At 46.6% G+C, this 17269-nt stretch overlaps 1 protein-coding gene across 1 annotated transcript in view; it reads left to right on the top strand.

Moving 5' to 3' along the window:
• Nucleotides 1-16624, top strand: part of LOC103906446 (pseudouridine-metabolizing bifunctional protein C1861.05) — a 25211-nt gene extending 8587 nt beyond the window's left edge. The window contains exons 9-19 of the mRNA XM_009288354.1: nucleotides 649-734; nucleotides 1817-1941; nucleotides 3215-3274; nucleotides 7466-7532; nucleotides 8688-8782; nucleotides 9708-9836; nucleotides 11323-11437; nucleotides 12252-12389; nucleotides 13087-13253; nucleotides 13694-13782; nucleotides 16250-16624. Coding sequence (XP_009286629.1) covers nucleotides 649-734; nucleotides 1817-1941; nucleotides 3215-3274; nucleotides 7466-7532; nucleotides 8688-8782; nucleotides 9708-9836; nucleotides 11323-11437; nucleotides 12252-12389; nucleotides 13087-13253; nucleotides 13694-13782; nucleotides 16250-16445 — 1267 coding nt within the window. The 3' untranslated portion in view covers nucleotides 16446-16624. The remainder of the gene's footprint in view (nucleotides 1-648; nucleotides 735-1816; nucleotides 1942-3214; nucleotides 3275-7465; nucleotides 7533-8687; nucleotides 8783-9707; nucleotides 9837-11322; nucleotides 11438-12251; nucleotides 12390-13086; nucleotides 13254-13693; nucleotides 13783-16249) is intronic.
• Nucleotides 16625-17269: the final 645 nt, after the last annotated feature.

Genomic DNA, 17269 nt, shown 5'->3' with positions numbered 1-17269 from the left:
CAACCTCCTTTCAGGGAGTTGTAGAGAGCGATGAGGTCTCCCCTGAACCTTCTTTTCTCCAGGCTAAACAACCCCAGTTCCCTCAGCCGCCATCTTCATTGCTCTTCTCTGGACATGCTCCAGCACCTCAATGTCTTTCTTGTAGTGAGGAGCCCAAGACTGAATGCAATATTTGAGGTGCGGCCTCACCAGTGCTGAGTACAGGGGCACAATCACTTCCCTAGTCCTGCTGGCCAAACTACTTCTGATACAGGCCAGGATGCTATTGGCTTTCTTGGCCACCTGGGCACACTGCTGGCTCATATTCAGCTGGCTGTCAACCAATACCCCCAGGTCCTTTTCCGCTGGGCAGCTTTCCAGACACTCTTGCCCAAACCTGTAGTGTTGCACGGGGTTGTTGTGGCCGAAGTGCAGGACCCGGCACTTGGCCTTGTTGAATCTCATACAGTTGGCCTTGGCCCACCGATCCAGCCTGTCCAGGTCCCTCTGCAGAGCCTTCCTACCCTCGAGCAGATCAACACTCCCGCCCAACCTGGTGTCGTCTGCAAACTTACTGAGGGTGCACTCGATCCCCTTGTCCAGATCATTGATAAAGATATCAAACAGAACCGGCCTTCTCACCTGCAGGTATTTTCTTTACATTTGCAGGTCCAAAGGGATCACAGGCAAAGAACTGACCCCTTTTATGTTACAGAAGATCAATGAATTAACTGATGGGAAATCGCTGGACTCCAGTATCCTTTTACTAAATGGGGGGGAAAAAAAGTACTCCAGTGTACATCCTATCTGTTCTGATAATGCTTGCTGGAAAACGCTGTCACTTTATTGACAGTCTAGCAAGGGGCAAACACTTCAGTATCTGCAAACAGATGAGAGCTTAGCAACTGCATCCTGCTTTTTCAGGAGCACCCTTACTGTCCTCATCCACCTTTGCATTAAAAATTGAGACCAGCACAGACAGCAGGTGGTCCAGAGCATAAAGAGATCCCTCACGTCTGATCCCTGAGCTTGCCTGCTCCCGGCAGTGCTCAGGACACTGTTGCCCATGGTAGGGTTGCACACTGGAAGGTACCTGGGCTTCCCAGAGCACTGCGTTGTACATCACACCGCCTTATCCAACTCTTCATGCGGGTGCAGAGTAAGAGAAACTTGGAAGAAGAATAACCCTGGGTGAGCAAGAATCCTCTTGCACAGGCAAGAGAAAGGCAGATCTACTGGCTGGGATGCTGACATAGGATCTGGCAGAGCCAGGTTCATGTCCAGGCTCTGCTGCCAGCCCTCTAGAATACCTCATAGCTGGCCAGTCAGGGCAGATTGGTAAAGGCATTTTTTGGTATTAGAACCCTACACAGCCAGAAAGTGGGGCTTTCAAAGCCTCTGATACTCTGCTCCCAGTGAAATTGATAAAAAATGGGCTTATAGAGACTTGGCAAGAAGCTCATTACGCATCTAGTTCTAGAAAAGCTAGCCAAGATCCTCAGAGGTTTTTTAGACTCTCGGCTCCAGTTTAAACACTTCACCTTCTCTTTTGTCTGTGAAGCCTTTGCTTCTGTTCCCTATCTGTCGAATGGAGGTGACAGGTTTCCTCTGTGTGGACACAGGGGGAGGAAGATGAAAAAATTGAAAAATTCAGGGTGTTCATGCAGTATTGAAACCCAGCATATATGCCCCCAAAGGATTATGGCATGGGAGATCAAATCTATCAAGTCTCACAGCATGTATTTTCTGCTTTCTCCCTCTAGGCAGTTCCTACATAGGCTTCTGACAGGTTGATCTTGCTGGTATTTTTTCTTTTCCTCAAAGAAATGCCAAACAGACCTTGCTCTTATCCAGAATAATGCCAGAGTGGGCAGCTGCATTGCGGTGGCCCTGAGCAAACTACAGAAAGCCAGAAGGACAGGGAACCTGCCTCGGCGAGAGGACACAACCTCACCTCAGCCAGTGAGTCCCCTGCTGCCCTCCGTATAATGTCTCTCTGCTGACAGCACAGGATAAATTTATATCTGTTCCCAAAAGTAAAAGGTGACTCAGCCAGAGATCGATCTTTCTGCTTCACACTGGCAGACATTCTCTCTTTAGTATTTTTTATTCTTCTCAGATAAATATCCTCTCCTCCTCCCCCTATCCACATTTACAGGGAATAAATACTTACAGTGGCCTAATCCCATTAAGTCTTAGACCATCAAATCCATTAAAACTTTAATCACCTTTTCACCTTTTATTGTGCCCTTATGTATAACTTCAACTGTATTGCTCTCAGTGCCAGGGAACTCATGACTACAGGAGTAGACCTGGAAGAGGGTGGGTGGAGATATTTTGAGCTGCTGAGCCATATGTGTTTTATAAATATCTCTTCTTGTTGGCCTCCTGCTCATGATTGCCAAAATTACAAGAGGTGCAGCATATCCCAAACAAGATCCATTATAACCCTAATACTCTATTCACTATCTTGGATTTTGTGTGCACCACATAATTTACAGGAAATCTATTTTAGATAGTCTTTAGAGAGCTGAAAAATTTTCTAAAACCCGTTTGCAATAGGATTTGTCAATATAAAAGAGGGCAGTGACTGCAGAGGCAATAACCCAGCATTTGATGGAATGAGAAAAAACAGCTGTATGTCCCCAAAGAATCTGGAAACTTCCTGTTTGTGGAGCTGTACTGCTTTTTCAGGCTTTGTAGGACAATAAGACAGTGATCCATAAAGTGTCACTGGGTATGGCAATTTCTCCTGGGAGCTTGCAAGAAATGACTACATTTTTCTGCCCACTTTTCCCCATTTTCTTTGCTTTTTTACACAGCAGTGCTTGAATGTTTCTGAGGTTTGGTATGTCAAAAATTGCCCCGAGAGAGATGGCTTCAAGGGCACTGACATGACCAGACCCATGCAACTACTTATATTATTCTATCACCACACAGAGAAACCGCCAGCACCCATATGTGTACACAATTAACATCCCACCTGCCATGCTGGGCCTGGCTATGAGCAGGCATAATTCAGAAAGCAACGTATAGAAGAGATTTCCGTTCTTTCTGATTGGGATGGTACATACCTGTGTCTAGCCATCCAAAATAAGCACAGGCTTTCACACTATAAATTAGATAGATAGCTTTCAAGAGAGTGGGAAAAGTGACTAGGGAAAGCAAAGAAGACTTGGAAACTTTTCCCTCAAGTCCTTCCAACCACTTTTTACCTCTTTCTTCCCTCTTAAAGGTGGTGATTGGAGGTATCAACGTTGACTTTATAGCCAAGGCACAGAACCCTGTCATCCTGGTACTGTATCTATAGCAGCTTTCTTAGCACCACTGCCATTTCCAGCTACTTTTACAGGAGTGCCAAGCCAAAGGGGGGTGGGGGGGAAGGCGGTATCCGTGCATGATATCCACATCTGCATGCACACACATGCACAAACATGGGCGGTGTAGTGCTGCATATTTGGTGTGTTGTCTAGGTGGGCAATGGGGTGATACTCTGTTCCCGTGCTGAAAGTCACTAACCCTACCACTCAAGACAGGGACAGAGCAATGTATCATCCTTACAATCTCCATATATGACTCTGGCCTCTACAGTCTATGTTAAGGTGCCTTGGGGCTATTCTCTGATGCCATAAGCCCAAAGAACACTTTTAGCAGAAGAGCTGCCCAGGGCACTCTCAAAGCACACCTGCAAAGAGCTAGAAGCAATAGGTAAAGACCCTCACTGTGCTATGACAACCTCTAATTCAAGGACAGACCCTGTAGGGAGGAAATCCCCAGGTAAGAGCCAGCTCTGGCTGCCTGGGACTGTCTTAGCTGTGGAAAGCAGCATGAATAGGAGCAAGAGTCTCCGTGCAGAGTACCCACAGTGGTAAGAAACTTTTGAGAAAAGTAGTACTGACACAGTTTACAGCTAAACAAGAGAGCCAACTTCCTCAGTCATAAAGGATTTGAGTCACACACACACAAAAAGAAAAAGATTGCTTTAAAAAAATAGAACATTTCAAATGTCACCAGACCGTCTCCCTCTCAATTTGGTTTGACTAAGAAACAACCAAGAAGCTAAAGTGGAACAGACCTGGGAATTCCCCATGCAAATGACAGCCATTTGCATGGCCTATACAATTTTTGTTGAGCTCTGTGAAGTACTACAGATTGAGGTGGTGAAGCTTGTTCAAAAGTTGTTTGGTGTCTCAAATTACTCTATGCTGATTGCCGAGGCAGGAAACTTCTGCCGTCAGATGGGGCAATCTGTGAAGACCTCTCAGTCAGATAGGTAAAGACGTGCTGGGGAAGCTGTCCTTAAGGAAGTTGGCTATTCAATGATACAGAGGCAGAGGCCAAACGGTATTATAATGGTCAAGTGACACATGCTGTGGCATCAGCTATGAAGGCTTGCAAAACCAAAAGTTCAACTGCTTCAGCTGTGATCTAACTGATAACATACATACACCACGCTGAGCTATCAGGACAAGGAGCTAAGCTGTGACCAAGGGTGGGCAGCCACCCTTTGGCGTGTCAGACGTGAGCGCAGATCCCTGGACCACCCGTGGCATGTTGAGGGGCCAAGGGCAGCTATAGACCCCGCTGGGAACAGCTGACAGGGGAAAAGGAAAAAGGAGATTTTAACATTGCATGAAAAAGTGAGGCATTAGCTGCCCTTGTGTATAGCAGCGAGCCCTAGAGCTGATGGTTCATCGTGGCAGCTACCCAAATGCCAAGCTGCAGGAGGATTCGGGAACTGATAGCCAAAACATTCTTGCTGACAGCTGCTGTGGTTAGGCACAGAGGAAAAAGCACCCCCAACAGCATTGCTTTGTTTTGGCTTTTAAAGACAGATTTTTTCAAAGGGCTCAGCACCCAGCAGGGCCCGCCCTTACGCATGTTGGATTTGTCGCAGAGCACTGGGGTACCACTCACATCTCATGTGCAGTTAGCAAGAAAGCAGCTGAATTCTGTCCTGGTTGTAATCCCCACATGGCTTTCAAGGCTATCCAGAAGCAAAGTGCTTAATAAGTAACTATCTGACCTGCAGAGAAGGATGCACGGTCTTGGTCAGAGAAAGGTGCTGGAAGAAGCATTATGGTTATAACTCTCTCAGGATACCCAGAAGTTGAGCAGAGTCTCATTTTTACATTAGGAATTCAAACCTCTTAGGACATGGAAGAAGGTCCCAGAGACTATCTCAATTCTCTCCAACATTGCCAGAAAGCATCAGCCCAGTCTTATTTCAAATAACCTCAGCAAGCCCATTTTCATCTAAGTTCTTTCATCTCAGCCAGCCCCACCTGAACACAACGTAGAAGAGATACCCAAGTACCGCTCAGACGTGGAATTACCGGCTGAGCTGGCACGGTGCAATGAGAGCCAGTCATTTCCTATTCTTCAAAAACAGGCTGCTGGTTTCTCTCTCACTGCACCCACCTGCTACTTTAAAGAGAGATTTAGCATCTTCATTTCTTTTAGGCCCTGTGGGGTTGTACAACAGCAGAGGTCACCCACAGCTGGATCCCTGAGCGGGAGACTGGTACATCTACTGTTAGGGCAAGGCTTGGCATAAAAAACCTGAAACACTGCCTTTGGGATGTGCGGGGGACTAAAAGAGAAGATCAGCATGCCAGACAATGAAAGGAGCTCATGAGTATTTTCAACACTCCTGCTAGCATCAGTTTTGAAAAACAGATAGTGGAACTGCATAAAATAGAGTTTGTGCTCATGACTGACAGCAGTTAGTACCCTCTTTTAATGAAGTAGGGGCCAGTGTTCAAAAGCATGTTGTTTGACTTGCCTAAACAAGCATCCTTGCTTTTTACTTTAGAGCAGGGTTTTGTTTGGGTTTTGTTTGTTTTTTTTTTTTTTCCCTTGGCTGCCTCTATTATGGAGTTAAAATAGCCAAGCTCAATGCTTTTGAAATCTGCAACACTCAACAGGAGACAGTTGCAGATGGAAATATCCTCATTCCTGGCAGTACCAGTGGCAATTCCCAGGGAGCATGAGCAAATGTAACAGAGGGGCATTTGGGTTAATGAGGAGTGACAAGTAGTGGAAAGATGGACGGAGGCCATAGGTTGCTTATATACAGGCAGTTCTGCTCAGGTGGTCTGAGCAGTTCAGGGCTTGGAGAACTGCCAGACAGAAAAGCAAAGATGTCAAGAATTAGCACCAAGTCTTACAGACTACAGAACCGGGGAGAGTCAGGGCAAACAAAAACAGCCTGGAGGTCAGAAGAGAGTAATAAAAGAGCATATTTAGATGGGAGAGCAGCCTCTTACAGTCACAGGGCCGGATGCGGAAGAAAGCATTGTGTGCAAAGGACAGATGTACAGCTTCGGCTGGGGGAAGAAGAAGGGTCCTTGGGGAGCTTCAGTATGAGTTTCGAGAATGCCCAAGAACGGTGATGGGTTGGAGGCATAATATTTCTTACTCTGAGATGGCAATACACTTACTTGTTTAGGATAGATAGTGGTATTTACAAGCAAGAAAAACCTGTATGTGCAGGGGTATTCTGGTGCACCTGGGCTAACATGGGGCAGAGAGAGTCTGGGCCAGGAGCTGCTGTGTACGGGCATGCACATGCTTCAGCGGTTGCCACCCAAACGCTCAACACACTCTTGAAAGCTCCAAATTATCCAGAACTGTGAAGATCATTATCATTGCCAGTGGCAAGCTGTCTTCAGAAATGGAAAATTTGTTTCAGGATTTTATGAAGCAAGAGCTTTAAAACCATTTGATAGCCAGATGAAGCCCAAAGAGATCTGAGCATTTACTGATGTAATTCTTCTGGCAGGAGAATTAGAAGGAGGAGGAGATGGGTGAGGGACTGCCACTGTTCTGACAATTTGGTTGTTTGTGACAGACTGACAGATGGACAGAGGAGTGGAAGGCAGAGGCAAGAGAAAAGAGAAGTTTATAACCACACAGGTGGAAAAGAAGGATATTTTTGATGAGGGAAATGTTTGGGAAGAGAAGGGTGAGTGAAAAAGTATTCAGACACTGAAACAGATCTTTCCACAAGTAAAGTACAGAGGCAACACGGGCAAAAGTAACAAATCTAATTTTACCTTCAAAGGGAAATAAATAAATAAATAAAAAAAACTGGAAGGCAGCTGCAGGAGCCCATCAGGTCTGGGTCAGCAGCTCTGAAGTCCCAGTGTTGATGTGAGCAGGTCAATTCAGAGGGCTGCTCATATCGACTGAAACACTCATTAGTATTGTTCTAAGAAGTCTTAGCAAATAAGACCAAAATAGCAATGCATGGGGAGACCAAACTGTTCTGCCCTCCTAGGAATTGGGCCTTTGTCATCAAGGTTGAAGTGTGTAGATGGGCTGTAGAAGCTTGCATTGCTCTCAGTCTGGTAGCTAGATGGCTTCTGCCCCCTCTAATTGCTGACCTATGTTTCAGCAGCATCAACTTCACATGTTAATGGAGACATGGCATCTATGCCAAGCAGCCCTCCCAGTTTTGCCAATTAACAATTTATTCTTCCAGGATGGTGGGCAAACAAACACTGGAAGAGTGAGACGAACCTTTGGCGGCGTTGGAAGAAACTTGGCAGGTGCCTACTGCTTGGGTTTGCCTGTGGGTGCATGCCAGCTGTGATTTGTCCTTTGGTATTCCTTCAACAGCAGGAGCTCTTGCATGCTGTTAAGATCTGGGACACGTTAGGCAATATACCAGTGGGCAGACTGCCTGGAAAAGGTAGGGGCCATTCCAAGAAATAAGAGGGGAGGGAGTTGGGGATCAGGAAAAGAAAGGTCCACAAATATGAAGTTAACTAGGATACAGCACAGTGACCCCAAATCAAAGTTAAATAAGCATCAGTGATCTCCGATGACTGCTGAACAGCCTGGCCCTCAGTGTTGAATTAATGCCAGGTTATAGTCACAATAGAAGTATGTCTTGAGCAAGAATTTGAAAGGAATAGGCTTATTGAAAGATGATCATCCATGCACCACAGACAAGAGAAACTGAGGTTTAGAACAGAAAGGGCTACAGTTGTTGGCAAAAGGAAGGGATCACGCTGTGCCTGGTGCTCCACCACAAGCAGCAGCAGACCAGTGTTTAGGTATTGAACTTAGCAGGGGCAGATTACAAGAAGATTTTAGGATTATTCCAGCTTTTTGACCTTTCCCAAATCTTCCTAACAGAAATCTACTACCACTTCAGATCACAAATGGGGAAGCTTGAGAGGAAAAAAAAAATGCCACCCATGCCACCCACTGAGGTATAATTTGTGGTAACTTGAAGGGAGAGGAGGAAGGGTTTCCTGTGAATCCATTCAGATTCAATGGTTCTAGTAAGACAGCATGGTGAGAACAGCAGTGTGGGAAGGCCAGCAGCAGGAAAGGCCATGCACAGAAGCAACGTGGGAAAGCCCACGTGCCTGTGATGGTAAAGGAGATGATTCCAGGGAAGTGCAGAAGTTTCTTCCCCCTTCTTTTTTCCTCCGCTCCCAGATGTTCCAAAAAATGCGGAGAATTCAGAGTGCCAGTGCAGCAGGCAGATGTAGATCACCCCACTCAACCCCAGCCAGTCATTTGCAGCAGCTGTGGCTGAGTTTCATCTTGAACATCCTTCTAGACTAGGATTGATGGGCATTAAGTTTTCCAGGAGAGGGCTTTGCTACAAACACTCATCCTGCACAGGCTGTCACTGTGTTCACAGTACTCTGATGGATTTATTAACATCTTTTGTTTCCATTTGCTTTTAGACTGCTTAAGCCGCCTTGGACAGACTCCTCTCTTTTTATCAGCTGTGGGGAAGGATGAACATTCAGAATCCATCCTCCACTACTGTCACCACATGGTACGTTGCACAGTAATGGCACCTCAGAAGCATGGACGTGATGACATTACGTAGAGGGAAAAGTCTTCTCAGACATAAGAGTCACCTTCCATCAGGCTAAGAGTAGGAATAATTCAATGTTCCTTTAGTTACAATTAGAAGGCAAGGAGCCACCCCCCAAAACACAGGCTAGATGTATGTACCATTTGGAGTCTGAACCATGGGGTCTGAAATCAGCTCCAGGGAGCGGCGCTTGAAGGAGAAAGAGAGGTAAATCAGGAGGAACTATGAAAACTTCTAGGAAGGCCTAAGCACAGCCAGAAATATGCAAAGCCTGACCCTGAGGATAGGCAAAGTAATGCCAAAATCAGCCTGGTTTGAGTAAAGCATAAGTTAGAGAAAACCTGGAACTGAGAGCACAGGCTGGACACCTCCCAAGTTCAGAGGAGTAGGGTTCTCCACATAGCTGCATACACCCCTCTCTAACTGTGCACCAGAGGAATATCTGACTTCAGCAGCAGCTTGTCCCCCGAGTTCAGGGAGCCAGGAGCAGCAGGAGCTCACTGCAGGCAGCAAGACAGAGCCTCACCACCCCAGCAGCAAACAGAGAAAGCCAGGAGGGCAACCATAACCTAGGGCATTGGGCACCTCCATTACAACAGAGACATAACCTATGGAACTGCATGGCAGAGACCTGTCACTCTCATTTACTAAATGATTTCTTTAAGCTGTGGCATTTGTTGCGTTGCAAATATAAAAAAATAGTCATCTGCCAGCACTGTCTAGACCGAGATACCTCTGAAATGTTGCTTATCTCAAGGGAGAAGGGAGGTTGAAGGAAGAACAGCAAGCTGGGCTACCGATCAGGTGGGCACAGAGAAAGAATGAGCCGAGTGTGGCAGGGAAGAGAAACATGCTCCATGTATAACTGTCCTCCCTGTTTTAGGACATGAGTGCCGTCCTTCAACTGGAGGGGAAGAGCACAGCCACTTACTGTGCTGTGATCACTAGTGCTGGGGAGCTCAGCGTCGGCTTGGGAGATATGGACATCCACCACCAGATAACAGAGCAATATGTATGCATACCATCTATTTGTAAGCTTTTTCATATGAGAAGGAGCGTGGACGTGTGACAAAAGGCAACTGGTGAAGCTGTACCAGGAGGAAGTGGGTGTGCAGAGGGAACATGGGAAATCCTAAAGTTAACCCAGACATTGGCCACTGAGATAGCAGCATGGCAAGCTACCAGAGCCCTCTGTTGCTGCTGACCCAGGTGGAGCTTCTATCTGTTTCTGCTCCATACAGTATCACCACTACTATCATCCCATGACATGTAGGCCAGAATCCTCTTCATTAACTAGTCCCAGCTAACCTATCATTTTTGGCACCTTAAAGCCAGCAATAAATCCAGTCCACCTGCAGAAATGGTATTTCCCCTTTAGGGAAAAACAAAGAAAAGTGGACAGAACACTGGTTAAAGCAAGTTTTCCTGTTCCATCCCCTCCCCACCATCCCTGTTGTTTCTACATGCTGAGTTATATCAACAGGCACTGCTGCTCAGCACATTCAAACCTTCAAAACGTCAGGGCTAATGGAAGCAGTGATTAAAGACTGATTGAGTGAAAGCCCCATCACTGCACCCTCCTTCCCTACTCGTTCCTTTGTCGACAGAACAAAAGCCTCTGCTTCATGACTGACAGTGACATGGAAGTTAAGTGCAATTTACTTAACAGTGGGATCCCCATGAGGTGGAGACTTCCTAGGGAAAAATATGGTCATTGCTCCCACTTCCATCTCCACCCTGCCTCCCCCAAGCCTTGGCACAGAAAACCATTACCTGACAGATTAATTCTCCTGAGCTTTATGAAACAGCTGTGGCCAGTGGAAACTCTGAACCAATCTTCTGCTGCAAAGTGCATTCTGGCAGCCCTTCTTTCCGCCAGGATTATCAGACATGGGAAGGATGTTGCACGAGTACCTATAGCACTGGCCTGGCGTTCAGGCAGTGATTGAGCAGCCTCAGAGAGCCAAAGGAGGGAACGGCAGCTCCCCACTCTGCTGCTCCACTGTCCCCATCCCTGTGCGATTCAGTAGGACTCAGGAGTAAAACACTGTGATGTACAACCTGTCTCAGGAGGCATTGTGCACAGAGGACATCTAAATGACATGTGCAGCAAGCAAAGGCATAGTCAAGCCAGGCATAGCACAGGGAATCCTACAGTGACATTAAATAGCAGCATTCCCTTTCCCTGTAGGTCTCTGACTGACCCACGGGTACCAAAGTAGTCTAGTGGGGACCAGCAACTACCTTTCTCTGCTGGAGGGGCCCTGCCAGTTGAGTCCAGCTCTTGATGGCAGGGAGCAGGGGAAGGAGAAGAAGGGGAGGAGATGAGACAAATGAAAAAATCCATTTTCCTTAGGGACTCACTCTTTTAGGCTTATCCCTGCACCTAAGGGCTGCAATACGAGTGAAAATCCTACAGCCCGAGTCTGAATAGCAATCATTTTTCCCCCCTGCAATGACTCAAGGTGTCTCTACTCTGTGTCCTGGATTTTCACTAGGTGTCCCAGTTCAAGGAGAACCTGTGCCAGGCCCCGCTAGTTTGCATTGATGGAAATGTGCCTCTTTCCACTGTTCAGTATGTCTGCCAACTAGCTAGAGAGCATCAGCTAGCAGGTAAGGAGAACTCACCCAGCCCTGGCTCCGTAGCTCCTAACAGCGTGTGTGCCAAGACACTCCGCACACCCTGAGAGCTCCCCACTGCTGCTTGCTGGAGATACCCAGTTATTGGCTGACACGCTGTGTTATTCAGCGCTCCTTTCTATACACTACTACTCTATTTCAAACAGATGAAACATTTCTGCTTTCTCTGAGTTTTTCTCATTCTGCAGCTAGATCGCATTTCCCGTAGTGTAGGTGCTATAGCCCTTGGGCACTGCCAGAAAGCCAGGGAAAGCTGCTCTCTTTGCCTTTAATCTCAAGGCAAGCACAAATGTGCATGCTTCTGCCAGTCTGAGCAGCAATATAGTTTGCTTCTCAGAATAAGTGCTGGAGCATATTTTGAGAGGATTTCTCTCCCACTTCCCATAAAATACATACCACCCTCCCCTGGTATGCTGGGGACCCTTCACAAGGCTTCCTAAACCTTTGGAGTTATGCCTTCATTTTTAAAAGGAAATCCTGAAGAAGGAGACAACGTTCTTAAAACCTGGCAGAGGCTCCAAAACCAGCTAAGAGGAGTAACAAAACTGAAGTCTGATTATACCACTCCAGAGCCAGAAGCAACAGCGTCATTGCTGAGCACCAGAAAGGAAACCTTGGGAGACCTTGTCCCAGGCACGGGGGAAATAGTGTTTAAGTTTCTAGTAGATTACACATATAACCCCAGTTGTGCAGATCACGCTAAGCCTTCTACACTGCATGCTGCTCTGACATAGAGATGAACCACTAATTACTTAATTAACTAACCAATTGCAATGTTGTTTTGAAGTGTGCTATGAGCCAACAGATGAGAACAAGGCTTCTAAGCCATTCCTCTCAGACAGCTGGAAAGCGCTTACATACATTTCCCCCAACCTGCAAGAGCTAAGAGCAATAAATCGGACCCTCGGGAACCCTCTGCCAGCAGGTATTGAATACTCAGAAGGGTCAGTCACACTTTTAGATAACCTAGATCCTGGAGAAGAGCATTTAATGCTCCAGCCCCATTTCAAGCAAATTGGGTTATAACACAGTGGGGATCCATAAGCACTCTTGGTGTCTTCCACCTTACAGCCATCTCTGCGTGGGTTCTATGGCCCAGGCCGGACTGATGATCTGTCAAAGAGCACAGTAGGCCTGGGATGGCTCCTTGTCCAAAACCAGAGATCCCGTTTGCCTCATTTCATCAGCTAAACAGGAACGATCTCTGGTTTATAAACAAGCCTCTGAAGCATGATGCTCTGAGGGCACCTGTCCCAACAGTATCACCCTTTGCAGAAATGAAATACCCCACCACATGTAGGTGGAAATCCAACAGCCTTAAGACAAGGAAGTCATGCTTCATGACAGTTTTTTGATCTGTACAGACACATGTTTAGTCCCATGAGGGGTGGTTTCCTCAGCATAGGATAGAGGTACGGTATGGAAGTCTAACGTTGGAGAATTCCATGCTTCCCATGATTTAAAGAAAAAAAAATTATATCAACCACATTTCAGAAGTGCTCATAAATAGTAGTGCTCATAAATGGTAGTAGTGGTGCTCATAAATAGGCTGCCAGCCCATAAAAAGGCCAGTTGAGGACCTTTAAAGTTATACCACCGTTTTTCCTCCCCGCTCTCTGAAGAGCTGCCGTCCAGGTTGGAGGATGCTGTCCAGACTGCAATGGCCCTGGCCCGCCCTTTGCTGGCCCACCTGCACTGTGTGGTGGTGTCCCTTGGCGCTCATGGCGTCCTCCTGTGTGGCAAGAGCCTGGCAGGGAGCATCTCGCTTCGTCCAGGAGCTCACGAACAGGTAAGGGCACGGAAAACAACTTCTGAGCTCTCAGTTCCTTCTTTCTGGGACCATATAGCACCGTAGCTATTTCTGGTGGCGTGGCAGCAGTCCTGGGAAACATGGCATCACTGCTGGCAAATGTATGTGTTTGAGGGGTGGAATACACAGCTCTCAAAGAGAATCAAGTTGTCTGTCCGTATACTGCTGGCTCCTAGCAGCAGTGTTTATAGTCAGCTAGTTGTAGATGTGCTTACCATGAATATTCATGAGTGCAAGCTTCATTTTCAGGAAGCTTCATTTAAATTGCTGATCTCTTTCAAAGTGTGAAAAAAGATTATTGCCTTTTTTTTTTCCCCTTTTCTTTTTTTTGGCATCCATGCAGGCCTGGATGGCATCAGCCACACCAGGCCTTATCAGCTTGGGCACTAACCACTAACTTTCCTTCTCTCCCCACACAGACTGCTGCTGCCAGCCTCTGTGCCACCCACTACCCCGCCATCCACGTCAGCAGGGAGGAGATAGTCAATGTCTCAGGCGCCGGCGACAGGTATATTGCTCGCTACTTTGTCTTCTCCAGCTAAATGTGGAAGGGCCATAATCGGATTTCTTTGAAATTCTACTGCAAAGGCAAACGACATTCTGCTGCTTGAGGAGCAAACATTAAGGACACAAGAACAGGACTGGTTACTGTGATTCCTTGCAAAGCTTGCTAAAAATGTCCCCCTAAGCATCGTGGAAGCCAGTCTTGCCATTATTAGTTTTGCTTTTCTTTAAGATCCAAGCCTTTCATGGCAATCTAGTAGTTCTGAATTAGTCCAGGCTAAGCTGCTAAAAGCAAAGTAAACCACCTTACATCAAAGCTGTCTTACTAACTACTGTACTTCCACACTTTTCCAATGGAAGTGGGACTGCCACTCAGTAGCTAAAATTGCCCTACAAAGGCATTTCATCAGGTTCTGCATTTGCCTCTGGCAATAGCTCATGCTTCAAAAGAGTCTGCTGTATAATTCGCCTAGCTGTTCACACAACGCTGTACCTAGGAGTAGGAAATGACAGTTATTATTCCTAGCCCCACTGATCAATTCTCAGTCTGTCAGAGTAACATTTGATTACGCTCCTTGTTAACTTGTCAAACTATATGTAGTAGTCAGGTTTTTTTCCTTCTTGCTTGGTACACTACAATAATTGATTCTATCCTTTAATTGCCTTGGGCTAGACCAAAAGGCTATATGTGACAGATACTTCCTTTTATTTTTCTACTCTTACCTACCAATAACTCAACATAGCAACACTTCTTTTTTCTTTTATGAGTGGGCAGAATGAAAAGTCATTTTTTTTGAAACGTACAGCATCCTCAATATTTGAGTTAGGATCAATCAATAACTTCTTGCCAAGCTAGTTAACCCACTTAACACCAGGACACACTCCTTGTGTCCCAAATCACCTCTGAGATGAGTTGAGTGCAACTACAAGCTGGTCCATGTGGGGATTTTCATAGTCCTCTTGTTTATCCAGGGTTGTCCTTCCTGGTAACCCCGCCTGCTCCACCGAGCTGCAGAAATCCCTGTTCTACAGAGTAAGAGTGCCAAAACCGGCTGGAAGTGCCGGGACACTGCATTGACGTACATGCCATCTCCACAGCATATAAACTGGTAAAGTTGCCCAAGCCCAGCCTGCTGGCGCGTTCAAGGGACTATGCAGCAGGGTATAACCCAGGGCTGTAACACATTCACGGCGCAGCCCCCGTGAACCCCCGCGCTTTCGAAGCACTGGTCAGGGGATGCTGCGCACCCAGAAACAGTGATCCAGGGCACCTCACGCCTCGCTTCGGCCCTGCGGCTCTCCTACAACGCCAGAGATGCTGCCCAAGGAGCCGTGCGTGTGTGCAGGGAGCAGCGGCTGTTTGCTCCTTGCAGCTGGCTGCCGTGACAACATAACACCGCGTGCCTGCACACAGCATTGCTAGGGGATGCTCCCCCAAATATTTACTCTGAACCTCTGGAGCTGTTGAGAGATTGAAGGGTTTATGAAAATCATAATCTTCTGTGCCTTTGTAATGGATAAAAAGATGTTGAGGTAATTGGAGTGCAACAAAACAAAAAAAAGTGATCTTTTTCCCTTCCCCATAGATTTGCTCATTAATCCTCCCTGCCGTCACATTTTCCTGTCCTTGCTTCTTCCTCACAGATGTCATTATCTTCTCCCTTCTCTTTCACTTCTCCTTTGTCCTTTTCTAGCTTCCAAGCATCATTACTGTATTTAGCTATGAATAAACAGTAGTTGTTCCCAGTCGATCACAAACACCTCCCTGCACATATCCATGCCTCTACAGAGCCTTCCCCCGCAAGCCAGGCAGATGGCAAAGTCATCCCCTTCTCCTGATGGCCTCCTTGGTGCCTTGTGAGGACCTCTGGGTGACCACTGTTGTTCCAAGCACTCACAGCGTTTTTACTGGGGAATTTCAAATGGAAAACCACAGCTAAAGTTTACAAAAATCTGAATCTACAGTCTCATTTCAGCTTTGGATTTCTTTTTCCAGCTGTGTCTGTTGCCCCACTCACATATATAATGGAAACTTTACCTCTCTTCCCATCCACCCCTTTGGGGACAGGAGGGAATGTAACGAGGCACCAACAAGGAGCAGAGAAGTGACAAAATAATTAGAGAGCAAGGGAAAAATAGCTCCTTCCCTTCTTAGACTCTTTTCTTCTCTCCTGCCTCACCTGGAAAACTGGGGAGAAAAGAAGATGTGGTGGAATGGGAAAGTACCTCAACTTCTCAGATGAGAAGCAAATAAAATGTGAATAAATAGCACTATTTGTTACTCCAAATTTAAAAATAAATATTAAAAAATAAAAAACTTTTCATTATAACCTCACCCCTCCTGTGTGACATATTCTGCTTCTGTAAGGGTTGGTTTGGGTCCAAATGAATTCTCTTACAAATGAATGGCCATGTTTCAGAGGTCAAAGCTGTTCCCCAGTGTTCAAAACTGCCTTTCTTTCTCTCCACAGCTTAATGGCGGGAATCCTTGCAGGGATGCTTGCTAAACATGACACAGATACCTGTGTCCAGATGGGTCTGCTTGCTGCAAGCTTGTCTCTCCGTTCCTACGAGCCCATTTCCCCAGAAATCAGCACTTCCAGTGTCAGCCAGGAGCAAGTCAAGAGCAGGAGCTGGCCAGAGGTGAAGGTATGGAAGATGGACTAGAGCGCCGTGGCTTTCTCATCCATCACCTCCTCACCCTCCCAGCACTGCTATTTCCAGGAACTGGGCTGTGTTTTGAGCTTCGAGCTCAAAAGCTGGCTGCTGACCAGAGGACTTAGACTTTTGGTGCACACTACCTTTTGGGAGGTGAAGTGTCAATGGAGTGCATTTGTGACAACTTGTATTGCGCTGTTCACACTCATGTTTGTCTGCTGTTGTTTCCTCTCCTTTTTTTTTTTTTTTTTGGGTTACAGCAGTGTCAATGGAGTGCATTTGTGACAACTTGTATTGCGCTGTTCACACTCATGTTTGTCTGCTGTTGTTTCCTCTCCTTTTTTTTTTTTTTTTTGTGGGTTACAGCAACCACAGCTTGGTTCTTCTGTCTACTGCCTGTTGATAGTTTATCTCACCTCCCCCTCTAAGGAGAACACTCACCTGTTTTGGTCTTGAGTAAACCCTCAGAGAAGGAGACCCCAACCCAGGGAACTTCTTTGTACAGAAGTGCTGGTTTCTGGTCTTTCAGACCTTCCGCTTCCCTGAACCTCCAGTCCTTCCTAGATTTTCTCCTGAGGGGATTTTCCCTTCCTCCACCTTGTGTCACTGTTGTCCATTATCATGGTAGCTCCGCTGTCACCAACTCCTAGATCTTCAGGACCACGTCTCATCAGGTGGGCCCAGCAGCAACATCCTCTTTTGCTGCTCACTCCTGGTTTATATCCAAGAGGTCCCATGGACCACAACGTGCGGCAAGATGCAGCTGGCAGGCACATAACTCTGTAGGACAACCTCATCAGTCTTCCCAAGCCAGACAGCAAATGCTGCGCTTT

Source organism: Aptenodytes forsteri, unplaced genomic scaffold (genome assembly GCF_000699145.1).
Source record: "Aptenodytes forsteri isolate BGI_AS27 unplaced genomic scaffold, ASM69914v1 Scaffold56, whole genome shotgun sequence".
NCBI lineage: Eukaryota > Metazoa > Chordata > Aves > Sphenisciformes > Spheniscidae > Aptenodytes > Aptenodytes forsteri.
The sequence above is the reverse complement of the archived record's forward strand: the minus strand, read 5'-3'. Positions and strand labels throughout refer to the sequence as shown.